General features: G+C 52.2%; 2 protein-coding genes across 8 annotated transcripts in view; one reads left to right on the top strand and one right to left on the bottom strand.

Moving 5' to 3' along the window:
• Positions 1 to 1,893, top strand: part of IQCK (IQ motif containing K) — a 128,625-nt gene extending 126,732 nt beyond the window's left edge. For 4 of the 6 annotated variants that reach the window (XM_060079374.1, XM_060079372.1, XM_060079370.1 and 1 more), the window contains one exon: positions 1,047 to 1,893. In XM_060079374.1, coding sequence (XP_059935357.1) covers positions 1,047 to 1,102 — 56 coding nt within the window. In that variant the 3' untranslated portion in view covers positions 1,103 to 1,893. The remainder of the gene's footprint in view (positions 1 to 1,046) is intronic. The other 2 variants (XM_060079373.1, XM_060079371.1) reach the window with 1 other exon arrangement.
• A 2,877-nt stretch (positions 1,894 to 4,770) lies between these two features.
• Positions 4,771 to 25,280, bottom strand: GPRC5B (G protein-coupled receptor class C group 5 member B). Of its 2 annotated transcripts, none has more exons than XM_060079368.1 (4): positions 25,130 to 25,280; positions 14,365 to 15,378; positions 6,434 to 6,543; positions 4,771 to 5,064 (listed from the first exon to the last, which is right to left on the bottom strand). In XM_060079368.1, exons 2-4 carry the CDS (start codon positions 15,368 to 15,370, stop codon positions 5,020 to 5,022), a joined length of 1,161 nt encoding a protein of 386 aa, XP_059935351.1. In that variant the 5' UTR covers positions 15,371 to 15,378; positions 25,130 to 25,280; the 3' UTR covers positions 4,771 to 5,019. The 2 variants fall into 2 exon arrangements, with proteins under 2 accessions (XP_059935351.1, XP_059935348.1); XM_060079365.1 differs by lacking the exon at positions 25,130 to 25,280 and adding an exon at positions 15,802 to 15,960.
• Between the last annotated feature and the right edge of the window lie 496 nt (positions 25,281 to 25,776).

The following is a 25,776-nucleotide window of genomic DNA, read 5'->3' as shown; positions in this document are numbered from 1 at the left end:
ATTTCAACTTGCGTCCTTGTTTGGCACCTGGGGATTTTTTACACCCTGGGTAATGCCAGGATGGGGAGAGGTAGGAAAGGGAAAAGAGCAACTGCAAGTCCACGCAAGGAAGCCAAGATTTGGAAACTGTCTTTGAATAAACCATGACCAAGAACCCTTGCGAAGTCTTTGTGTAGCGCCAGCCTGAAGACTGCTGGGCTAGCCTGTTTAGTCCACTGCGCTGCATGTGATGGGGTCCATGGCCAGCGTGTGCCCTCAGCCACTGGGAGGTCAGGCTCAACCGAAACCTCCGCTCTACACAGTACCAACGCCCAACACCCTTTCTACGCGAACACTGCTCTTCAAGCATGACCAGAGCCTGCAGGCTTGCTCTGAATAACCCTTCAGGCATTAACTTGGACACTAGAAGCGAAGATTTATTAAAAAGAAAGGGTCTTTCCAAATGGATCTCCCACCCACCAGGGGACTGGGTTTCCATATATTTGGGGGAAGGGGCTTTTATCTATTGGGACAATTTCCCTTACAAATAGTGCGGTGCTCTGCGTTCAGCTAACTTTCCTGTTTGGCCGACTCAGGAAATCACCCGGATCACATTCTTGTCCGGACCATAAAAGACTAGAAAGGATTCTCTTCTGGCCTCGAACTGACCCCAGTGCTGTCCTGCGTTTTTAATTTTGGGTGTGGGGGGAACAGGGTGAGTGGTGACAGATTTGGTTGAGTCAAGAGCCTCGAGTCTGTCATCATCTTTAGTAAAACTTCCTTCCTTCAGTGCCCCCGACCTGCAAAGCATACTTTTGACCTTCTTCTGAACTGAACTCAGAATGGCCGTGAACGTTACGTGAAGTGGCTTTGAAACTTCAGGTGCTGCCAGTGGAGGACAAAGGCCCTGTGTTCTTCCCCGGTAGATCCACGGGACCAGAACCATCGCAGTCGCTCCGTGGGTTTCGAAGCAACTGACTTCTGTGTATCAAAGTCTGCAGTTTCCAGAAGCCAAGTCTGTCTAGGCTTGTAAATTGACCCTGACTTTCTCTTTCATTTCTTTGCAGTAAAATGCAAAATGGAGGATGAAGAAGACGCTGCAGCTAAGACTCCACAACCTTAACAGCTGTCGATATCTTTCCCCTCTGCTGCAATTACCCCACTTGAGGAAAATGTTCAAGTTATGCTTCCTCTATTGTGCTTTCCTGAACAACTAGATTTGGTGCATTCGGATAAGAATCTTTCACTGCAAACATGTTGTAGTGCAAATAGTTTATCATAAGAAAGTACTAGTTTTAACTTTCTGCATTATCCCCCAATTTTATTCTTTCATCCATATATTTCATCAGTGCTTCAGGAATATTCTTCTACACCAGCCACTGCTAAAATGTACAATGAATTCTGATTCCAAGAGATGTTGAAGTTTTCTCTAGTTACCAGCTTCCCAGTTTTGGCCACCTTTGCAAAGATCCATATTTAAAATAAAGTCCCAAACCTCTGAAGTGGGTTTTAAGTTTATCTGGTTAGTACTCTTTTCATAAAAAAGTCATTATTGCCTGAGATCATTTCCCAAGGAGACTGACCCTTAACTTTGACTACATCAAGATAGGACACTTAAACCCAGACAACAATAAAGATAAAGAATTTTTGTTGTCTAGGCCCCAAAGCATTATAGAAATTCCTCATTTTATGGGTAAACTGACTTATTACCCTCAATTGTTCGCAGTTTGCTGTTAACCAGGATTCTCCCATTCAGAATGCCACGGACTTAGCCTCCAGGCAGATCTGAAAGCCAAGTAGTTGTATTGGGTTTTTTGACAAGCTACCACACGTCTTAAGTAAATAGTAAAGCCTTTATTTTTTGTGTTAAGAACAGCATTTTGAAAATAAAACCTATTTGCCCATGCTTTACAATCTTTTAAATTTGTAATATTTATATACAGTTGTTTATGGTACACATTGATTGTCCTGAAATTTCTTTAACGGTTTTTTTAAAGTATGCAACAGTCAGCCAGGGGAGGATAAAGGTACATTATAAAACACACATTAATACATTTAATAAATATATATTATCTATCAAAAACGAGCCTTAGCTCTTTATCAATGAATAAAAAGCACCTGCTGAGAACTCCTGTAAGCTGGTATAATCATTGCATCATTGGATTATAAAAGCCACAATGCTCCCTTTCGGTTCGGGGTTCAACTCAGCCTTGCCTAACCAGGAAGACCACTCCCTCTTTGCCCACGTTCTGTGGGCCCTGACAGATTCTGTGCTAAAACAATGACTCCCCAGCTTTCAACAACCAAATCTGCAACCCTTGAGACACACAGAACTTCCCAGTTTGTCAATTCTTGGGGCTGATTGCCTCCCTCCCTGCACTCCATCTCCAGGGGAGGAATCCAGCACAGAATGACCATTTTCTATTAGAGGGGAAAGAGTGGCTCTTATAGTCCCAAGGTGAGTTTGATAAATGGACCTGGAAAGATCTGTGCTTACAATTAGGTGTTTTGATCACACAGGCCCTCCTTCCAGGTCATCCTCCCCTAGTGTCTTGTTTACATAAACAGACCTTAAACAGAGGTGCCATTTAATTTTGTATTTAAACTTCACTCCATGGGGGCAGCTGGCTGCCACAGTCTCTTGGCAAAGATGTCTCTTCGCACCCTTCAGGTGAAGTCATTGGAAGGAGAACAGTTCTCTGCCCTCTCCCCTCACTCCGTCTCCACCCTCACTGGGAGAGCATTCAGCCCACTCTTGACCTCAAAGCCAAAATAAAATAAAACCCAGAAGTGCAAAAACTATCAGAGATTTAAGAAGAAAAGGAAAGAAAAAGGTCTCATTAAGTGAGGTTTCCTGTGGCTCACAGCCGGTTCCATTTCTACGGTGGTGAAACGTTCCTTTCCGCTTGTAGCCATCTACGCTGCGCCACCTGACACGCCTGGACCGCCAAGAACTTAGAGAGGACGTGACCGTGTTTGCTCTCCCCTCTGCAAGGGGGGCTCTTGCAGCCTGAGTCACTGATGGGATCAGAGAGCTCTGAAGGACTCCAGGGAGTGTGGGTGACCGACCGTTTCCCGGCACGAGAACGTGTAACACGCCATTTTTCACCAGATGGGACCGAGGTGTTCGGAGATTTCTGTGATTTTCAGAATTCTGGGTCTGCATGCATCTGCCTCCACCCAGGTTCCTAGCTTCTCTCCCTCCACCCCCCGCCCCCATACTCCAAGTTCCAGTCCACCCAGTGACCCTCCTGGCACAGAGGGCTGGGATGGGATTCTCTCCCTAGAAGCAAGCACATGCTCCGGGGGTGGGGCGGGCGGGCGCTTCCCGAAGGTCAGGTAGGGGCAGCATTCTGGTGCCATGCTCCCTCTTCCCCATGCTGGCAACACAAGGAAATGCGCTAATCTGAAGGAGGGCTACACAGGGGTGGCCAGGTTGGCCTCGCTACCCCGGTGTTCTGCAAGGATGCGGGCGGGGGAGGGCGAGGATGGGACACAGCAGACTAGGGCCTCGAGAAAAATCAGAAGGTTTATTAAAACATACTTAGCTCAGACATAACGGCTTATGAAGAGGTCAGTTCCCCCCCCAAACACTAACCTTTTTCATTTTCTTTAAAGGTTAAAGGCTTATGGGTTGGTTTTATAGAAAAAAGCAATACAGTGATTAGAGTAAATGCAAAAGGACCCACCCTCATTTATACATTCCATGCCGTCAGGTTAAAACTCTTTGCTTTGAATCATTGCTAGCGATTATACTGGCCAAACAGTGCAGAGAACATGGGGCTTTTAATGGCCGAGGTGTTCGAAATGCCAAATAAAGGAATGACTTGCTGAGGACAGACGGAAACCATGACAGAAACAATGGGCTTTGAAGAGAACCATTTTCATGGAACTTGCAGAAAACCAAGACAAAAATGTCCCCCATACCCTCCCAAAGCAGCAAGAAACCCTCACGTGCTTCACCCCACCCTGGACCTTTCACTACATCCGCATAGAAGACCCAAGAGCTCACTGCTTGCTAGGCAGCAGGCGTTACCTCTCCACCCTGGGGCACCCCTGCCAGGTGACAGCTTCATGGAAAAAATCTTGCTGTGGCGTTGGCCTCCTGGCCAAGCTCGTGCACTCTGAGCTGGTGGCCCCATTTGAGCTTTTGAAATGGGCATGGGGATAGAACTGGGGAAGGGCTGGAGGAACACTCATGAGGAGGGAAGAGGGAGAGGTGATCAGGGGAGAGACGGCTGCCCCAGCCAGAAACTGCCCCGCAGAAGGAGGCATGCTTGCTTCCTGCCATCAACGGCAGAGCAAGAGGCCCAGAGAAGGAACAGTGGCTGGCTGCCACTTTCTAAGTGTGATGGTCCCTTCAACTCCCAGACAGCCTTTTCTTCTTTGGCACGTGGCAGGCTCCCTCCACCCCTGCTTTTAAAGCTCTCCCCATGATTCAGTTGGGCCTCGCCTCGGAATCACACTCACAATCTCCTTTACTGCTCCCGACCCCCCTGAATTGTGAAAACCAAGAGGCAGCCCTGTGGGAAAGCCACAATTCACCCTCCTCCTCAGTGAAATGGTCATATCCAAGAGGCTGCCTGAGGGTCAGCACTTGCTGGGGAGGGGCGATGCTGTGGGATCTCCATGTTCAACCAACATCAGCCTGGCCCACTGGCTGTGAACTTGGTTCTGTTCTACACCCAGAGGATGAAACAGTCTTCCCAGCCACATGTTGGAGTGAGCCTAATCCTATTTGCAATTAGCTTTGCTTTAGTTTGCAGGGTTTGAGGTTGGTTTGGTATTAGGTGTGTGTGTGTGTGTGTGTGTGTGTGTGTGTGTGTGTGTGAGGGGCAGGGGAGGGGAGGGCAGTCGGTGTTAGCTTTTCAGTTCAGCAGTGTTCACATTTACACAAAATCCCCTTGTCTAGGATTTCCAAATCTCCTGGCTGCGAGGCGGCCTTGTTCAGCTACTGTTACTGATTTCTCCCTCAAGAAAGACACGGCCAGGGAATAAAATCGGTAAGAGAGATTCTTATTCTCTGGAACGTAAAGTCTTTCACCAGAGGTGTCTTCCAGCGTAACTTGGCGGAGCAGTTGGGATCTGGAAACAGGAATAACACACTAAGAACTCCGTGCTTTGCAACGTCAATGTCAGAAACCAGTTTGTTAACAACATACCATAGATAAGTTACCTTGTCTTTTCTGGGCTGAATAATTCCCAGGAAAAGCAGCAACCACTATGTGTTATGTATGATGCTCCATTTTTTGGGAAGGCCGTCTGCCCTTTTCTGTAATCATGAACCTGAACAAATATGTTTCTTTACCCAGAACCCCACCTCACTTTCTAAATCCAGGGTGTTTTTATGCACACTGGCCTTGACCGGACCAGGGGGGCTGAAGAATGACTGATCAGAAGGTTTATCAGAATGATAAAGAATGACTGATGGGGCTGTTTTCTAACTAAATTTATTAAAACACACAGGCCAAATGCTTGAAACTTATGCTTTTCTTGGTGCCCAACAATAAACAGGCCAATGGATGGCGGGGGGTCTTCACAAATGCAATCCGTGAGCCTGCTTGCTTTGAGCCCATTCCACACCAATGCAAACTGATGCATCGCATACCATCATCTGAAGGCCAGGAAAACCAAAGTTCCCTCTAGAGATCAAAGACCATCCCTGACTCACATCAAAAACAAAAAAGTTCAGGTGGAGTTATGGAATTGGCACATGATGTAAAGAATGGAAATCCAATTTACACGTGTAAATTGGCTCATGTGTTGTTTCTGAAAGAAGCATGTAGCTATGTTTGGAAATTAAATGTGGGAATGAGAGTGAGCTTTTAGATTGCTAGAGAAAGAAAATGATGTAAGTCCACGGAGGCAAAATGTAAATGGTGACAATTCTGCTGAAGGTCTGTTTGGCATCAGATAGTAAACCTGTTTTTGTGTTTGCGGGAGAGAAATGATAATCACTTCAGTTTATTCAGAAATTTTTAAGAAGTTGGAACCCAGTACCCAGCTGGGGCACAGCGTGGAGGCGGAGAGCAGGGGACGGAGGGCTCAACTAAGTTGGATGCCAGCAAAATCTGCCAGGGTTTTGTAACTGTGGGCTTTTCCTAAAAGTCACTTTTGAAGGACAGCATGGACGGTGGGGGGCACCTTCTGTCTAATGAAAACCAGAGAATTCACTGGGTGCAAGAGCCCCAAGAAACAAGGACTCTTTCAAACGAATCTACAAACGGTCAGCTAAGTATAGGTGGATGTTCCGTGCATGGAGAAAGGGGGTCGAGAGGAAAGGAGAAAAATGGAAGCGCTGCATGCATCCTAGCCGCAAGGGGTGTTGACGTGAGCCGCTGTCTTCGCAGCCCTGTAAGCAGCTTCCACGGAGCGGTGTGTCCCCTTCAAAGCTGCCCCCCCAACACTGACCCCTCCTAGGCTTCCTGCCAAAACGTCACCTCCTGATACTTACAGTCCCCCCGTTGAGCACAACGGCCATCTCAGTTGGCTGATACACGTTACTTCTGAACGGAGCGCTGGGTCTGTTTCCCAAGCTGCCATTGCGAAATCCTGTTCGGAGAGCTGAGGGAGAGAGGGAAAGGCAACACCGGGGGAAAAAAAAAAAAAAAGAAGACACAATTTTGAATTTTGTTTTCTTCCCCTGCATCAACACCACGTTCCAGGCACACACCCCCACCCCTCCCCTTTGTCACAAGCCAGATTGGAAACAAAAGTCACAAAGGCGCTTTGTTCTCTGGCTCTCTTGGAGCCTGACCCGTCTCAGTGGGGTTGGGGAGTTTGCAGAATCCAGGGCGCAGGCGGCTCTCAGGGAGGGGACCCTGGGTGGAGCCTCGCCCAGCCCTCCCCTGCCCCCCGCGGGCCATGGGTGATGCGGGAGCGCCTGCATCCCTGAGAAGTTCTCTTCTGACAAAAGACCTCCTTCCTCACTACTGAGTGCCATCCCTGACAAGTTCAACACCACACTGTCCAACACGGTTTCTGGATACACACGGACGTGGGCAGCCCTGAGAACCTGGACCACAAGCACATGGTAGAGGTCGGACGTCTTCAGGGGAAAGTGACGGGGAAGAGGACAGAGGGGCCCCAGACACATGAGTGGGGTCATTTGTTGACAGGAAAAAAGGGAGATCTGAAGCAAAGATGGCAAAATATGTCATCACTTTCTACCTCTGAACGGAGAGTAAATGGTGTTTCTTATTTGTACTTTTAGACATCTAAATTTCCTTTTTTTGGTGAAGAAAAATCTGATGACACAAAAAGACCTGGTGGAACCGTGAAATGTATATTACTAAGTGAAAGCAGCCAGGCTGTAAAAACTCACACTGTATGATTCCAACTATAATATCCTGGAAAAGGCTAAACTATAGAGACAGTGAAAAGATTAGTGATTGCCAAAGGTTTGGGGGGAGCACAGGGAATTTTTAGGGCATTGGAGCTATTCTGGGTGATACTATACTGGTGGAGACATGACATCATGCATTTGTCCAAACGCATAGAACTGTACAAAGAGTGACCTCTAAAATGTTAATTATGGACTTTAGTTAATAATAATGTATCAATATTGATTCATCCACTGCAACAAATGTAACACTAGTGAAAGTTGTTAATAATAGGGAAAACCAGGGGAGGGGGCAGGCGGGAATTCCCTGTACTTCCTGTTCAAATTTTCTGTACCTAAAACTGCTCTAAAAAATAGTCCATTGAGAAATAACAGAGAAACAAGAAGCACTATAAAAAAATCAAAACAAAACAAACATCTTTCTCAGTTGTGAGATGCCATTTTACATGGGGCACAGAGGGATTAGGTAACTTGCCTAAGGTCGTCACACAGCTGGTAAGAACCAGCATTTGAACCCAAGCAGAGAGAATCTGTGTTCTTGACCATCACACTATTCTGGCTCCAAATACTTTGTTTTTAACTACCACATTTATTTACTTAGAAGCAATCTGAATTTAAGTGACGTTAGCGCAGCAGTCCCCAACCTTTTGGCACTAGGGACCAGTTTCATGGAAGACAATTTTTCCACAGATGGGGGCAGGGTGGGGGCCGGAGCGGGGCTGGAGGTGGGGGGATGGTTCAGATGGTAATTCGAGCGTTGGGGAGCGATGGGGAGAGATGGGGAGAGATGGGGAGTGATGGGGAGAGATGGGAAGCGATGGGGAGGGATGGGGAGCGATGGGGAGGGATGGGGAGAGAGATGGGGAGAGATGGGGAGCGATGGGGAGGGGTGGGGAGAGATGGGGAGCGATGGGGAGCGATGGCGAGAGATGGGAAGCGATGGGGAGCGATGGGGAGGGGTGGGGAGAGATGGGGAGAGATGGGGAGCGATGGTGAGAGATGGGAAGCGATGGGGAGCGATGGGGAGGGGTGGGGAGAGATGGGGAGAGATGGGGAGCGATGGGGAGCGATGGCGAGAGATGGGAAGCGATGGGGAGCGATGGGGAGGGGTGGGAGAGATGGGGAGCGATGGGGAGAGATGGGGAGTGATGGGGAGAGATGGGGAGAGATGGGGAGCGATGGCGAGAGATGGGAAGCGATGGGGAGAGATGGGGAGGGGTGGGGAGGGGTGGGGAGAGATGGGGAGCGATGGAGAGTGATGGGGAGAGATGGGGAGCGATGGGGAGGGATGGGGAGCGATAGGGAGAGATGGGGAGTGATTGGGAGCAGCAGATGAAGCTTCGCTCGCTCGCCTGCCGCTGTTCCTAATAGGCCACGGACCGCTAAGGACCACTACCAGTCTGCGGCCTGGGGGTTGGGGACCCCTGCATTAGAGGCAGCTCAGCCCAGACCAAACCAAGGCAGGGTGGGGAATGCACGTTCCAAAACAGACTCTTTGCTTTAGCATCTCCAAGCCTTCAACAGCTCCCATGCACAGGCTGACAAGAAGATGACCTTCCTGGGAAGTAGAGAAGCGGACCAGGGGACAGAGTCCATGGACTCTCACTCGTCCCAATTCCTGGCCGAGACCGCCTGGAAAAGAGGGAAAACCAAACGGCACAGCTTTCCTCACAATGCAGAGGCCCTGCCGGCTATGGTGGGGGGATCTGGCTCTAAACCATTCTCTTCAGAAAACAAAGACTAGCCTCTACAGGCCATCTGTGGGATGCCTTGGCCCAAGGATCCCTCTGTGTCGTGGTTATCTGCTGTTCTCCTCTGGTAAACATCCCTCCCACATTCTAGGTCCTGAGTACTGGCTTCAACTGTCTCCTCCCCTGGCCTTGAGGTGGGCATATAATTGGGGGCCTGGCCAATCAGGTCCAGTCAGAGCTAATTCTGGGATTTTTCCTCAAGCATCCTGGGAAACGTTCCTCTTTTCTGCTGGGACTCTGTGTAAGCCTAGAGCCGTGCGCTGCCAGGATTCTAACAGAGCCAAGAGATGGAGAGAGACCAAATCTTGTCATCACTTGAGCTTCCTGGATCTATCCATTTCTGAAGCCTGACCCCCCAGTACCTTAGTTCATTGTTGTTTCGTGTTGTTTTGCTTAAATTGCTTCAGAGCAGATTTTTTATTACTTGCAACTTCAAGAATCCCAGCTAACACTCCACTCTGACCTGGGTCAGCTCTGAAAGGCAAGTAGGGCTCATCCATAAGGAGGTCCCAACAGGAATTTAAGATCATAGGCTAAATGCCAGTCTTCTCCTGTTTAGACTCTGCAAGTGAGGCAAGATTCGCCCTGCCCCCAAAGCTGACTGACACAGGGCCTTCCACTGGGAAGCTAAGGGGCAGAGTTTAAATAGCCCTTGGCCTAATGAGATCAGAGGAGCCCAAATCCCCTAACAGAAGAAAGAACCCTTTTCTTTCTTGCTCCTTTGAAAGGTGAACATTTCATGTACCTTGTTAACGCTTTCCAAAATGTGATCTGAAGTGCTATATCCTTCCATGTATTTTCATCTTCTATCACATACCTCATGCCTTGTTTTCTAATTAATTCATTAATTAACTTATTTATTTATTTTTGGCTGAGTTGGGTCTTTGTTGCTGCCCGCGGGCTTGCTCTAGTTGGGGTGCGCGGGTTTCTCATTGCAGTGGCTTCTCTTGTGGAGCATGGGCTCTAGGTGCGTGGGCTTCAGTAGTTGTGGCTCACGGGCTCTAGAGAGCAGGCTCAGTGGTTGTGGCGCATGGGCTTAGTTGCTCCGCGGCATGTGGGATCTTCCCGGACCAGGGCTCGAACCCGTTGGCAGGCAGATTCTTAACCACTGCACCACCAGGGAAGCCCCCCTCGTGCCTTGTTGATACTCATTAAGAAACAGCAGGCTGGTGAAGTCCTACATATCTGGGGTCTCACTGGGGGAAGGAAATAAGGGAGCAGTGGCTGAGCCACAGTCCAGCCTGGGGAATGCCCTTCCCATCTTGACTTCAGGGATGGACTCTCAAGGGTACAGAGCCTGAAACGCTGGCTAGATAAAATACAGGAGAAACAGGGCCAATTGTAGCTCCTGGGTAAGGCCCCTTGTGGGGCCTGGTTCCCTAAAATACAAGCTGGCTGAGGTCAGACCAAAGATGAGAACAGCTGTTCTCACCATGGCAAGGGAGGGTGCCCAGGCATTCCCCAGCCAGCAAAGTAGTGTTTCTAGAACAAAGACAATCCTAGCCAGGATGACAATTTAGTCTCTCCCTGTGAGCCTTCCAAGGGAATTGGCTTTGCCTCGTGCCCATGTGAATTTTGGCAGACACACACATTTGGGAAGATGCAAAATTGGGCTGTTAAAAAATGTCTGACAACATCCAAGGTTGGTGAAGAGGTGGGGAAATGGGGCTCTCATATAATTATTCAGGGGAGACTAAATTAGTCCACCTTTCTGTGGGGTGGCATCTGGCAGTATATATCAAGATTGAAAGGTGCAGACTCTTCTGACGCATGTGTAGGAGTTAATTGATCAAGGGCACAAACATGAATGGATAAGAATGTTCATTGCAGCATTACTTATATGGAAAGCCAGAAATAAGCAGAATATTCACCAGCTAAGATCAGAAAAATAAATTATGGTACCTCCTAGAAATCTCTGCCTTGTGAAAAGAATACTGTAGCTCTGCTGTCGCTGACCTGGAAAGGCCTCCCTCCATGATATACTGTTGATTTAAGCAAGCACATAGCAGGAGACCACTTAGACCAGTGGTTTCAACCTGGTTACATCTTAGAAGCACTTAGAGGGCTTAAAATACCTAAGCCCAAACCGACTTACTCAATCAGAATGAGGGGCAGGCACTGGTAATTTGTTTGGAGCTGCCCAAGAGATTCTAACGTGCAGACAGGTTAAGAACTGCTCTACGGGATTGTGTGTGTGTGTGTGTGTGTGTGTGTGTGCGCATGCGTGTGCGCGCGCACACGCTCATCAAGAGATGTCTGGCAAGATGAGAGCAAACAGTCAGCAGTAGTTGCCTTTGGCAATGAGATTCTGAGCAATTTTTATTATTTTCACTTGCTGAACTCCTACCTGATTATTTTTGATCTTTTGTCATCAGAAAGGAATAATAAAGCTATTTTTATTTTGGAAAAGAAAGAGGGGAATGAGGGACAACCTCCTTGGCTTTGGAACATAGCGTTTGAAACAGATGGGCCTGTGGGGCACCTCTGGAGACCCCATCACGCCCTGTGCCAGCACTGGTACTGCTGGTACTGACGTGGGTCCCACATCCCTTAGATCTCTGGATCGTACGTGGATATGACATACTGGATGCATTTTCACAAGAAAGGATGCACGGGATTCAGAAAACCAACCTTCTCTCTCCCTGCTCTGCTGTGAGCTCTGCTGAGAGCCTGAACAAGTTGCCTGACACTCCTGGACTCAGTTTCCTGCTCTGTAAAATGGGACTTATAATCCCTGTCTTCTCAGAGTGTCCTGACACATCTGTGAGATGAGGGACACTAAAGTGCTTTAAGAAGAGAAGAGAAATTCTGTGGCAGAGTGGTCAGTGTGTGGGCTCTGGAGTCGGGCCGCCTGGGTTCAAACCCTGGCTCTGCCTCTTGGGCAAGCTGTTCAGCCTCTCCGTGCCTTAGTTTCCTGTCTGCAAAATGGACCTCACTGGGTTATTGTAGGGATTAAACGAGATTAGCCGCTAAAATGCTCAGAATGGTACCTGGTCCATGGTAAGCACCCAGTAGAGGTTAGCAGTCCTTACTTTTGAAGCCTCGACTACTTGTGTAGTTCTAGCACCCCCCTTTCACTGCAAGTAAACTAGATTATCAGGTTCAACAACACTGGTTCTTAACTTTCTGGGGATTACGAATGGCTTTGAGAATCTGACAAAGCAGTAGACTAATTCCCAATTGAATGTATAAAAATTTACATCCATTTCAGCAGTTCCTGTTACCTTTGAGGTCCAAGGGGAGCCCATGGGTCTCAGATACAGAGGATCCTATTCCAGGAGAAGCCAAGGAAGAGGTGGCTCCACCAGGACCCCAGAACTGGCCAGGTGCCTGGCCTCTGCTCATCACATGCCCTGAGGGGCCCTCTGGCCTCCCAGTGAGTGATGACCCCCATCCTGACCCTCATCTTCTCCTGGCAATCCACGGAGCCAGCCCCACCAGAGCTGTGGCTCATCCCTGCCAAATCTATTGACAAACAGAGGCTTGCAGGCTTGAGGCTTTCCAGTAAGAAGGGAGCAGCTCTGATAAAGGCCACACCAGGACATATTACTCTACCCATGGTGGGGTTGCAGGTGGGGGGTGGCGGCGGGGGGGGAAGGTCTGTCATTCTCTCCTGTGGGTCTGGCCAAGAAGAGGGGTTCAGAAGCAGCTGGGCACATCCTGGTGGGGAGGAGGGCTGAGGGTGGCCTTGGAGGACCTGGTGGCTGGATGTGCTTCCCCCTGCCTGCAGGGGTGGGTGGCTGTGCTCTGGGACTCGGCACTCAACCCAACAAGGCTGACTTCGTAGTATGACCAGACAGTGGGCGCTGCCCAGGCACCTGGGTGAGCATCACAGAAAAGGGGACCACGACCATCTGGAATGGGCCACCTCCTAGCTGTATGTCATCAGGCAAGACTGAACCTCTTACAGCCTCCATTTATTCATCTGTAAGATGGGGATAATAACAGCCCCTACCTCATCAGGTGGAGGGGTGAAGTAATGAGATAATGCAGGTTAAGAAGTTAGAATAGTGCCTGGCATGTAGGCAGTGTTCAATAAATGATTATACTAGGTAATGAATTATTACTACTGCTGCTGGTACTGCTGCTATTATTACTGTAGCTCCTGATAAATTTTTAGGTAACTGAGAAAAAGCCATTTTAATTAATTGCAAGTGCTGGGAGCTCAGCCGACTTGCTTTAAGCAACAATTGTAAGAGACACTTCTCCAGCATCCACAGCAGGAGCGCCTGGGGCCTGGGCCACCTCCTCTCAGCTCTTCCCTCTTGGGAATCCCGCCGCAGCGGTGGCAGACAGCCTGGGTGCTCAGACCACCTCCACTCGAAGTGCCCCCCAAATCTCTTTTCTGCCGTGCGGGCTAATGGAACTTGTTCAGCCCATTTACGGGAGCCCTGGGAGACATCCATGACCGTGGGAGATAGGAGTTGGTGGACAGATGCCGCAGCCTCCTGTCCTCCGAGGATCTATTCTGAGGCTCGTTCTACACGTGGCCCTGGCAGGGATGAGCCCCAGCTGCCCGTGGCGGTAACCAGCTCTTTGATGCTCTTGTTCTGGCGTTTCTGCCGTCCCAGTCCCATTCTCCCTGGCAGGGGCCACCTCCTAAGTAAACCACCTACAACATCGCAGGCTCTGCTTTCAGGGGAACCCAACCAAGATGCACATCCAACAAGCCGGGTGCCGTGGGAGCCCCTCAGTATGTTACACAGGTCTATGGGGTACACAAAGCCTTACATCTAGGAAGTGGAAGAGGCAGGATCCCAACCCAGACGTCTGACTCCAGGGCCCAAATTCATATACTCCTGGAGACAGAGGTAGGGGAGGGGACTGGAGCATTGCCCCTCATCATCCCCTGCATCCATCTAGCACATGGGCTGCAAACTTAAAACACTTCCAAGGAGCCAGGGACTTAACGTTGATATGTTATAGCGGCCGGGACAGGGAGTGTGGTGAAGAGAAAGTGGATCCCCACCTAAAGGGCCACCACAACTCGGTGAGGGGTAAGAGCCAGAGCCTTTCCAGCCAGCTTCACACGATTGCTGCCAGGTGGGAAGGGCAGCCCAGCAATGCCAGATCCACATTTGCGAAAAAGGCCAGAAACCTGGCTTCTTACATTAAATTGGTTGACAGTGCTAAATAAGAATGCATCTCTGGGCCAGTTTCAGCACAGCGGTCAATGTCTGTAGGCTCTGATCTGCCAGGACCGTCCCCAGGACCACCGATCCCCAGTGGAGAAAAAGGAGAGAGCACTTTCGCGAAGAACAGCCTAACCCAGCGGGGCGGTGCGCACTTTACCTGCACTGTGTTCATCCATCGAGAAGGCCTTGTTCTCCATGTAGGTCCGCGGCAGCTGCACGTCTTCCTCAAACGCCGTCTCCCGCATCCTCGGCTGCGACGTGTCGAAGTAGTTGGGTGCGTTCTCCTGCGGGGCAGGCAGGATGGTGCAGTGGATCTCTGGGATGGCATGGAAGATGACGAAGACCCAGCCACTGGCCACCAGCGTGATGGCCAAGGTGGGGTCTCCCCAGGCGTCTCCCTGCCGCAGCTCCGCATTGCCGAAGAGGTACATGGTCATCCAGGCCACCCAGACGAGCACGGAGAGGAAGGCCGTGACCAGGATGCAGACCCCGTTCTGCTTCCACTTCTTGAACTTGCCGCACAGCGTGAAGAGGGCCAGCCCCAGGGTGGCCACGAGCAGTACCATGTCGTAGATGAGGGCCATCGCGAAGTCCATCGGCTCGTAGGCACAGGCCGGCTTCTCGTCGCGCAGCACGGTCAGCACCAGCCACTCGATGGCGATGATGACCTGCACCAGCATCAGACACAGGGCCACGCCCACCAGCTGCCAGCCCGAAGGGCTCTTGCCGTGGCGCACCAGCCTCCGCACGCGCCACGCCTGGCTCAGCAGACAGGAGAAGCAGAGCGCGAAGAGGACGCCCCAGAGGAACCGGCGGACGGAGCAGATGGTCTCATCCTCCCGGATGATGAAGGCGAACGTCAGGCCAAAGAGGCCCAGGGTCCCCAGGAGGAAGAGGAAGTGGAGGCCCACGGGGTCCTTCTTCTCCTTGTCCTTGATGAACGGCAGGCGCACCAGGAGGATGAGAATCAGGAGCAGCGTGATCAGGGCGCCCGCCCCCGCCACGGCCTCCACCACGATGCCCCAGATGGTGTCCAGGTCGCACAGGGACACGTACTGAGGGAGAAGGTCCAGCCCGCAGCCCCGGGACGTGCTGGTGTTCTCAGAGGCCCCGGAGGCAATCACGAAGAGCAGGAGGAAAGCGAGCACCTGGTGGGTTCTCATCTTTCTCTCTGACACCATGAACGTTCCAGAAAAGTTGGGGGGAAAAGACCAATTCATCGTAAGACTCCCACTCTCCTGACTTCTTGAAGAAGACCCACCTCACTTCAAACCCGCCAGCCCCCTTCTCCAGGCAGCACAGCCTGGAGAAGGGGCGGGGATTTCGGCCCCCATCTGCCCCCTAGTCCGGGCTCAGTGAACAGCCGTGAACCATCAGTGCTAGTGGCTGGAGGAGAGGATGGGAGGGGGACTCACTTTCTCTGAATACTCTTTCCTGTTCTTTGAATTTGAGGCCATGTCTGAGCTCTTCAAAAATAAGGGAATAAAATGAGACTTGAAGAGATGGTCATGGGCTGATCGCTTGCTGGGAAAGGGGCACGCACTACCCGTTTCAGTCTCGCAGCCCTAACAGCTGACATTTACCGATGACTCACCCTCGGCCAGGCACTCGACACATCCAGTCCTCACACCGGTGACGCAGGAGTCTTGAGGAGGTTGGGACACCTGCCCAAGGTCACACCACTCAGCTCCTAGATGCATCCCCTCTTAGAAGCTTCCCAGCGTTTCAAATGTAGTGTGAACAGTCTTCCTGGGTTCCATCCTTTCCCCCTTCTCCCCTGGCACATCCCACCCCTCCCACAAATATGTGCTGAGAATCCATCCTCTCACTCCAGCCAGCCCACCACTGCCGGGGATGCCTGCAGGACAGCCCACCTCTGCCAGGATACCTGCAGGACAGCCCACCTCTGCCAGGATGCCTGCAGGACAGCCCACCTCTGCCAGGATGCCTGCAGGACAGCCCACCTCTGCCGGGGATGCCTCCATGCCTCATGGAGTCCACAAAGCTGCCGGGAGATGGGCTTATTAACCCCCCTCTCGCCTTCCCCTCCTCCCTCTGCCTAGACTACCCTCCACACCCCGCTTTTATGGAAAACTGCCCCGCCCCACACTGGTCTCAGCTCTAATGTCATCCACTCAGACCTTGGCCAAGGTCACACCCCCACCCCCTCCCCCAGCGTCTCTCATCTATTTCTCAGCTCTAATAGCGTCTGTCATCTCTTTGCCTGTTTACTTCGTTTCTCCTGTCCCTTCCTCCTCTCCTCCCTTCCTGTCTTTCTTCCCCACTAGCTACAGGATGACAGGGACACCGTCTGCCTTGTTCATCAGCATAAACCAGGGTTTCTCAGCCTCGGGCCTCATTCTTCCTTGTTTTGGGGGGTGTCCTGTGCATTGCAGGATGTGTAGCAGCATCACTGGCCTCTACCCACTAGGTGACTGAAGCTCACCCCCTCCCCCAATTGTGACAACCTCCCAAGTTTTTAGACACTGCCAATGTCCCATGGGGGGAAAATCACCAGGATGAGCACCACTGGTCAAGTACTAGCATAAAAGCATACTAGATGCTTCCTAAATACTGAGTGAACGAGACTTCTCACCAGGACTCGACTCTACCCACTGCCACCCGCTCCTTGCTTTTGGAGGGAGCCTGGCCTTGGGAAAGCCATGCCTGCACAGCTCTGCAGTGATGTGTTTCCAGGCGTCTTAAGCCAGACTTACGGCCTTAGCTCCACCCACAGTGAGGCTGTAACCAGCCACCTCCAGGGCAGCTCAGCACATCCCTGGGGCTTTCTTAAGTAAATGCGGTATCGACCACCTCTCTCTCTGCTCCTTGATGGGATATGGTGAGCAGCTCTGATCCTGCCTTGGCCGCAAGGCCATCAACTGGGATAAATTATTGATGCTGCAGAATGAGAAGGAGCCTGGTGCTATATGGACCAGCTTCTTTGCCTATAGATGAAAGAAGGCAGACTGGGAACGGAAGGCGTCTGGCAAGAGATGCTCCTAAAACAAGCACCCCAGACACTGGCAATCAGGCCCATGGTCCTGCCACTATTCGGGGCCCTGCTACTTCAGTCACTGGAGTGCCACCTCAGCTATTTACACCTTGTCTACAAACCCCCTGTCAGTTATTTACTTAACTGATTCACCAAGTCCTTGAAATTGACTCAAAAGAAAACTCAACACATTGAAATACTTGTTGATGGAACTCCTGTTGCATACCCATTGGCATATCCCAACGTACCACCTTTAAAAAAATACTGTCCTAGCCAGAGCTGCATCTCACAAGAGCACACTGGGAATCAAAATTTAAGAACCGGATAGGCTGGAACAAAATGCCATCAGGCCCCCGACACAGTGCAGTGGATTTCCCCTAGACTTCTCATCAATGGCAAATGTGATTAGGAGACTTCTCAGCAAGTGACAACAAGACACACCCCATGCAGCCTCTCTAGGTCACACATCAGCCAGTCTCACCTCCAGGGTGGCTGGGAGAGGACGGGTAGGAATGTGCTTCTGGAGTCTTGACCACCAACCCTCTCCTCAACTCTCCCACCCACCTACAGGCCAGTGGTTCTCAACCAGGGGCAATTTTGATCCCAAGGGACATTGAGGCATGTCTAGGGACATTTTTGGTTGTCCCAACTGGGGAGGGCGGGGTGCAATTGGCATCTAGTGGGTAGAGTCCAGGGAAGTTGCTAAGCATCCTACAGTGCCTGAGATGGCTCTCAACACAAAGAATGATCCGGCCCCACATGTCAACAGTGCTGAGGTTGAGAAAGCCTGGTTTATACACTGGAGAACAGAGTTGATGAGGGTGAAGCCAGGAAACCAGCCAGGCCTCTCTCAGCCTCACTCAGGTCCTTTCCTTGTAAGAACTTGGCATTCTTTAGCTGCCTCCCCTCATTCTCTTGGGGGAATCTCCTCTCTCCAGGCCTGCCTGCAAATTGGGACTGGGTTCCAGCAGCTCGTCCCCCTTCTTGATTGTCCTTCCAACCACAACAGGAAACCAATGTGGATGAAGAAAATATCTAGATGGTGACCAAGCTTCTGAAATTGTGCAGGTTCTTATGGCTGTGGTCCAGGTCTCTAGCTCCCACTCCTTTCTGAGATGGGAAATAGATACACTCTTGCTTTCTGCTTTCATTCCCAAGGTTGGAACCCTCTCCTTCTGGGACAGCTGTTGTTTTTGTTGTCCTGCGTCCGTTTCTCTCATTTCTGAAGAGAGCTCCTGATTTTCCTTTGGAGAGCTGCCTTGAGCCCCAGCTGTGAGCACCTGACCCAGCCTGGCCAATCAGAGCATTTATCCCACCCTTTGGCCACACTGACTGGCTCATGAACAGGCACCTGGTCCCAACCAGACCCATGAGAATCAGTCTTAGGATTTCTGCTAGAATTAACTGGAAAGAGGTTTTCTCTTGTTATTGGGGTTAATCAGCTAAAAGGATATACACCTGGAGCTGGAGAGGACTTATTTACCATCACAGGGACAGAACCTGTCTGAGAGTAAAGCTGACTCACAGGAAACGGCCACGTGATGGACCAGAATCCTAATACACAGAAAGGCTGGATTCAGTTATGCCTGAAGCCAGATACCCTGGTCTTTGCAGTTCCAGCAGCCAATTAACTTCCCTTTTTTGCATTAAGCCAGTTTGAGGTGGGTTTATGTTACTTGCTGACAAAGAAATTCTATTATACATCCCACATGATGTGGCCCTCTTCTTCCAGGAAGCCCTCCCTACGCAACATCTAGGCAGCCAGAGGCTTCGACAGGGTCCAGCTATCCCAAGTAGGTCATTATCATTGCTAAAGATGCCCATGAGGTGACAGCCATTGTTCTACAGAACAATGTCCAGGATGAACAGGAGGAAGGCTACACACCACCTCACAGAATGAAGCTGAGTCCAGCTCATCTAGGATTTCCGGGGGATTCTGCCCTGCAGAGTTTCTATTACTGCCATAGTGACCACGACAATGACTGTTAACTCTCATAGAGCTCACTGCGCTCCAGGCCCTCTTCTCTGCACTTCACATAGATTAATACCTTATCATCTGCACAATGACACCACAAGGCAAGCTCTATTACTATCTCCATTTTACAGGAAATAAAACAGAGAAGCCAGTTGGCTTGTCCAAGGTCACATAGCTAGAAAGCGGTGGAGCCAGGAGACAAACAATTGCACTATTGTTACTGGGCTCTTACCACAGACCAGGGCTCTGGAAATGTCACGCGGTGAGACCTTCGCTGGCCAGTCTATCTAAATTAGGTTCCCTCTGCCTCTTTACGCTCTACACCGATACTCCCGATCTTTATCTTCATAGCATGTGCCACAATTTTCAGATATTTTATTTTATTACTCTTTTGGTCTGACCCCACACACCCAGGCTCTTGTCTGTCTTTTTTTTTTTCTTTTTCTTTTGCGGTACGCGGGCCTCTCACTGTTGTGGCCTCTCCCGTTGCAGAGCACAGGCTCCGGATGCGCAGGCTCAGCAGCCATGGCTCATGGGCCCAGCCGCTCTGCAGCATGTGGGATCTTCCCGGACCGGGGCACGAACCCGTGTCCCCTGCGTCAGCAGGCGGACTCTCAACCACTGCGCCACCAGAGAAGCCCTTGTCTGTCTTGTTCTGCACCGATTCCCCAGTGCCTGGCACATGGGCAGGGCTCACGGCCCAGTTGCTGAATCAATCAACTGATTAAACGTGGTCTCCAACCCTCATGTCACCTGGCAGGAAGATGCTCTCATTGTCATTTTATAGAGGAGGGGACTGAGGGCCTGAGAGGCTTAAGTCAAAGTCTGATCTTCAGGGCTTCCCTGGTGGCGCAGTGGTTGAGAGTCTGCCTGCCGATGCAGGGGACGTGGGTTCGTGCCCCGGTCCGGGAAGATCCCACATGCCGCGGAGCGGCTGGGCCCGTGAGCCATGGCCGCTGAGCCTGCGCGTCCGGAGCCTGCGCTCCGCAACGGGAGAGGCCACAACAGTGAGAGGCCCGCGTACCGGGAAAAAAAAAAAAAAAAAAAAAGTCTGACCTTCAGACTGGCAACAGCGGCAGCATCGCCCGGGAACTTGTTAGAAATGCGGACTCTCGGCAGCGGGCCTGGCCACCTGTGTTTCCACAGGCCTACGATAAGCTCCAGGTGTGCTCAGATGCTTCGGTGCACTGAGGTTTGAGAAGCACGAACATATGCAGTGGGGGAGCCTGGACAATGGCCCGGCACCTTCCGCCCCACTATCCCTGCCCCAGGCCCAGGGGGCAGTGCTCACTCATGCTCCATCTCACCCACTGTCAGGTAAGCCCCATCCTGCCCCTCAGCCACCTGGGGCCTCCCCGCTGCTGAGAATGGAGCAGCTCTCCAGGAGCCCCAAACTGCACAAAACAAGATTAGAGGTTTGGAGTCAGCCGCAAGGCAGGGCTGATTGGGAAGGGATGAATACATGGCAACAGACCCGTGGGATGTAGGCATGCAGCTCCTCAAAAGGAGTAATGAATAAAGTGATGAATGTGCAAGACTCGGCTCACATACTAATTACTTTGCTGCCAGCCAGGCTCCCAGAAATGTGACTCATTCAGATGCTCTTAAAGACACTGCATCGCACATGCAGGCCCGCGCACACACAGGCCCGTGTGCGCGCGCACACACACTCTCTCTCTCTCCCCGCAGAGGGGCCAGAAGCTACCGGCAGGTGGTGGAGCAGCATGTTCCTCGCAAGCTGGGGCCTGCAGAGGCTGGAAAGAGTGCAGGCAAGATTCCTTGTGCGAGGACAGTGCTGCCTGCCTGAAGGCCACAAGCAGGGCTGGTTCTCCCAGGCTCAATCCTGGCCAAGCAGCATAAACTTCCGGTTTTAAGTTCTGCCCCTGGCACTTGCTAGAACCCTGTGACCACGGGCGGCTGACTTAACCTTACTGGTCTCGGTTTCTTCAGCTGCAAAATGGGGGTGATAATACCCATCTTGCAGGGTTCTTGTGAGGATTAAAATAATTAATAATTAGAGTTTAGGACAATAGGTAACATGGGGTAAGCACTTATATAAAGTGTCTGTTAAATAAAAGATTGGCGAATGCTCTGAGGCTATGAACTTTTCTGACTTTGCTTTTCCAGGAGGGGTGGTTGCCATGGAGATGGGGCTGAAACAGGGGCTCACCCAGGTGTTTGTCCACCACTGGTTTCCAGCCTCTCCAGTCACACACCAAGCAAAGAGGTCCCTGAGGTGGTGTGAAGGGGAGAAGCCTTTGGGGGTGGTCTACCTTGGAAACTCCCAAACTCTCCTGATCCCCACAGCAGGTGCTCTAAATGGGAGCCTTGCTGTGAAGGTGGTTTTCCAGAGAGGAACCGGTGCTGGACGACCTGAGGCCAGCCTGCGTGCCCTGAAACTGGGTGTCCCTGTTGAGGAGTCAGAGCCAGACACCCAGAAACGGGACATCAGCCATTCCCCTGGGAACTAGCATCCCCACGTTGCCATCCACCCATATGAAAGGAGACACAAGATGTACAAAACTGCTCTGGAACACACCATTCTGACCTGCTTCGCCTCGGGGGCTACCAGCAGAGGCATCTTAAACCCACCTTCTCTAAAGAAGGGGGGAGGCGGGCTTCCCTGGTGGCGCAGAGGTTGAGAGTCCGCCTGCTGATGCAGGGGACATGGGTTCGTGCCCCGGTCCGGGAAGATCCCACATGCTGCGGAGCGGCTGGACCCGTAAACCGTGGCCGCTGAGCCTGCGCGTCCGGAGAGGCCACAACAGTGAGAGGCCCGCATACAGCAAAAAAAAAAAAAAAAAAAAAAGAAGGGGGAGGCGCTGGAGCATGGAAGGGAAAGAAAAACTAAACAGATCTGGAAGGGCTTTCCTAGCCCTGGGCATGTCTAACAGTTCAGTACCCGATGAATACCTGGCACGGGATTTACACTCCCGTCAGTCTCCTTAAGAGTGGAAGACCTCAGTTGGAGGAAAGTCAGACAGAACTGTGTGACATTGGGCATTACTCACTTAACCTCTCTGACCTTCAGTCTCTTCTTCTGTAAAACAAGGGTAATAATAGTGCCACTTTCACAAGGCTGATGTGAAACGTACTTAGAAAGTACTCAGCACCGCAGACAGGGAGCACTGGGTCCTGGCTTATTACAATTACGATTCCCATTGTCCTGTTGGGAATACAAAGAGGTAATGCAACTTGGCCAGAGGCTTCCTGGAATTGATGGGCGAGCTGGAACTAGAACCCACTTCTCCCAACTGCTGACCTCAAGGCCACTGCTCCCCTGGTTGGACTCCCTCTGTTGGACGGAGGGCCAGGATAAGGCTGCAGAGCCAGTCCCCCCACACACCCCAGCATCACCCTCTGTCCCGGCCCACTCCCATTATAGCCGCTGGTGCATTTCCTGCTCCAGAAGGATTAAACTGTTAACAAGGTTTCCTGACACTAAACTATTTCCCAGACCTGCAGTCTAACCCTTTGATGTCTTTTGCAAGTTACACCATCTCATAATCTTCAGTTCCCAAGGCTGCCCAGACCACCAGCCTATCTGGGGGCCCTTGGATTTAATAACCCTCACAGGTTAGTAAACAGGGTTGCCAGAACACAGGCTCCGTGAGCCATGAATATGCAAAGCAGCTCCAACCCTGTAAATAAAAGCAATCATTTAAATGCAAATTGCATCCATGGCTGCCCGTTCCAGGGTGGATGGTTCCTCTGAGGCTGTAATTCTGAGAAGAAAATGTCACTAACTCAGAACCCCCAGGAAGCTCTGCATGGAAGTACTTATGGGGCGTTGGGCTCTGGGTGGGGGCCACTTAGGGTGGACAAAAACTGCCTAAAAGTGGGAAGTGAGTTTTAAAACCTGACCTACCCCGGGCGTAGGCTTACAGGGCCAGCCAGGCTCAAAGCAGTCCTCACAGGTCCCCTTCGGAGGCTCCCGGCACCTTGCCACCCTCAGAGGCAGAATGAAAAGGAAGCTGCTTTTCGTCTCCTTGTAAAGGTCAGGGGAGCGTTTAAATATCAGATCTCGTGGCTTTCCACTCCAAATCCTGCAAGGGTTCACCAGTCCAAGGAGAATAAAACCTAAACTCCCTTCCATGGCCCAAAAGATCGTGGTCTGGCTGGTCCCTGCCATCCCCTTTCCAACCTCACTCTCCACATCTGCCTATGAGCTCCAGCCACAATGGCCTTTGTTCAGTTTCTCTGCACTCATTCCCACCTCCAAGCCTTTGCACTTGCGGTGCCCTCTGCCTGGTTCAGTCTTCCCCCTGCGTCTGTCAGTGCCCCCTCCCCCATTGCGGGGCTCCACTAACATGTCACTCCCCAGAACAGTCTTCCCTTATGTGTACATACTCCTGTCACTTTATTTTACAGCACTCTGCTTTCTTTTCCTGGCAGCCCTTATCCCAATCAGAAGTTCTAGCTACTTACTATTTATTTACTTATTTAGTGGTCACCCGCCTCCCCAGTACCCTGAGAGCAGGGGCTTATCTGCCACTTCTGTAGCTGGCATATTTATTGAAATAACACATTAACCAATAAAGATTTTGAGCTTCTCTTTCTAACAAAACTGCTTTTCTTGCTGCCTGGGCCCCAAATGGCGACTCCTTCCCACTTCCATCTTTTCCCTCCCCAACTCAGCTGACCCCTTTTCAGACAGAGCAGGGAACAGATAGGAAACTGTTCACTCCGCAGTCTAGGTACAAAACTGGCCCAGAGAAGGGCTCCCAACCGACCATTTGCATTCCATTTACATCCTATTTGCATGCAGTTTTAACTCAAGGTCTGAAATCATCCAGAGAGCCCCCGCCCGTGGGGAAACTTCTGAATCAAGGTTCCTCGGCTGAAGTTCTAAAGCTTTTGTGCCAAGTCCCTCCCCCACTTCTCTAGTCTTCGCGAGGATTTCCCAGTTCCTCCGGGGCTCTGCTCAGGTGCCCCCCACCCCATGCTGGCGCAGTTGGGCAGCCAATGTGGCGCGTGGCCCGGGGCCCCAGGCGGGGATGCGGCTGCCCGCCACACTCCAGGGGCCTTTGTCCGCGCTCCAAGGAGCCGCCCCTTAGCGAACTGGGGACATGTTGGGTGGGTGTGTGCGTGTGTGTGGGGGGGTTGTTGGCTAGGCCTGGGAGTGACAGAGCCGGGTAGGAAACCCGCGGGCTGCGCTGGAGCCGTCCTCGGTGGTAAGCTCGCTACGCCCCCTCCCTGGCTGGTTGGCCAGCTCCCCCAGGCCGAGGCGGGTGCAGGCGGTAGGGATCCCGGGGTGCTTGGCGCTGGAAGCCCGTGTCCCCCAGGTGGGGGGGGGCCGCAGCACAGGGCTGATCCTCACCTCTAGCTTGGCCGCAACAGCAACGCTAACATCCCGCCATTGTATGCATTCGCCCCTCATTTCTTCCCGCAGCCCCAGAGCTCAGCTCTTCTCGCCCGCGGTGTCCCCTCCTTTCCCGCAGTGCGCAGCCACGGCCGGCTGCGAGCTCGGCCCCCAGCCCCTATGGCAGGTGCGGCAGCTCACCCCCCAACTCGGTCCCTGTGCCCCCGGCTCCGTCTGCCCTGTCTGTGCTCAGGCCCCACGGGCTTGCCACGCAGCCCTGCCCGCGGCTGCCCTCACAGGATTCACTCGGACACTCCTGGACTCCCTTACAGTCCCAGCTGCCCTTTGCCTGTGGTCGCCCCCAGATCCTCCCCAGAGACTTGCATCTGCACCTGGGCCGGGTACATCCCCTCCCCCCATAAAAGTCCCAACCCTCCCCGCCCCCCGCCCCGCCCTCTGCGGCTCGTCTCCCTCCGCACTGTGGTCCCCCCACCCTAATCCCCCAGCTCCCCCAGCAGAATAACCCCTTGGGGGGGGCCTCAGAAAAGCACAAGAAGCAGACCCCACCCCAACCCTCCCAAGTCCACGGCGGGAAAAGTTTCTGGGGTCGCCGCAGCGCCCTCCAACCCACCGGCGCGGCTCGCACTCACCGACCCCCGCGGCCCCGCAGCGCCGATGCTCCTGCTGGCCCTCGGCCCGAGTCACATCTCTGCAGCGCAGCCGTGTCCCCAGCCCAGCGCGCCCGCCCGTCCGACCTCACTGCATCGCACTCGCGAGTCGCTGCCGAGCTAGGCGCCCCCTGGCCCGGCCCGCGCTGCTGCAGCCGCCGCGGCCCCGCCCCTCAGGCCGGCCCGCCCCGCCCCCGGGAGGCCCGCCCCTCCCCTCCCCCGGAGCTTCCAAGCCCCGCCCCTCCCCGGCCCAGGCTAGGCTGAGTGTTCGGAAAGCAGCCCCGCGCAATCTCCTTGCTTCTGGCCTGCGGCGCCGAGACGAGCCCTCTCCAGTGTCCCCAGTTAACGAACACCACCCGCACATCCACATTGCGTCCATAAGCAGTCCGGACGCGCCGGACACATCCCCAGGTTGATCCACTTTCAGAAACACACACATGGAGGGGCTTTCTAAACCGTGGGTTCCTAAACATTAACTTCCCCACAGTATACCAGCACCCGATCCAGGGCGCAGAGAGGATTCCGCCGCGAGCGTTCCAAAATCACCAACGCCCTAATATCAGCTAGGCAGCCCATTCCCGCCTGGGTACACTCCAATTACCCTCCCCCCCCAAGTGTCCTTGTCCCTT

The sequence above is a fragment of the Mesoplodon densirostris genome, chromosome 16 (assembly GCF_025265405.1).
Source record: "Mesoplodon densirostris isolate mMesDen1 chromosome 16, mMesDen1 primary haplotype, whole genome shotgun sequence".
Lineage (NCBI taxonomy): Eukaryota > Metazoa > Chordata > Mammalia > Artiodactyla > Ziphiidae > Mesoplodon > Mesoplodon densirostris.
Note: the sequence above shows the minus strand (reverse complement) of the source record. Positions and strands in the feature narration are given on the sequence as shown.

Excerpts from the sequence above, each read along its gene's own strand:
- GPRC5B (XM_060079365.1), bottom strand. The coding sequence starts at position 15,907 with ATGCATCTAGGAGCTGAGTGGTGTGACCTTGGGCAGGTGTCCCAACCT. Across the intron at positions 6,544-14,364 it reads GATGGATGAACACAGTGCAG|CTCTCCGAACAGGATTTCGC; the intron begins GTAAAGTGCGCA and ends TCTCTCCCTCAG. Across the intron at positions 5,065-6,433 it reads TTGTGCTCAACGGGGGGACT|ATCCCAACTGCTCCGCCAAG; the intron begins GTAAGTATCAGG and ends TCCTGTTTCCAG.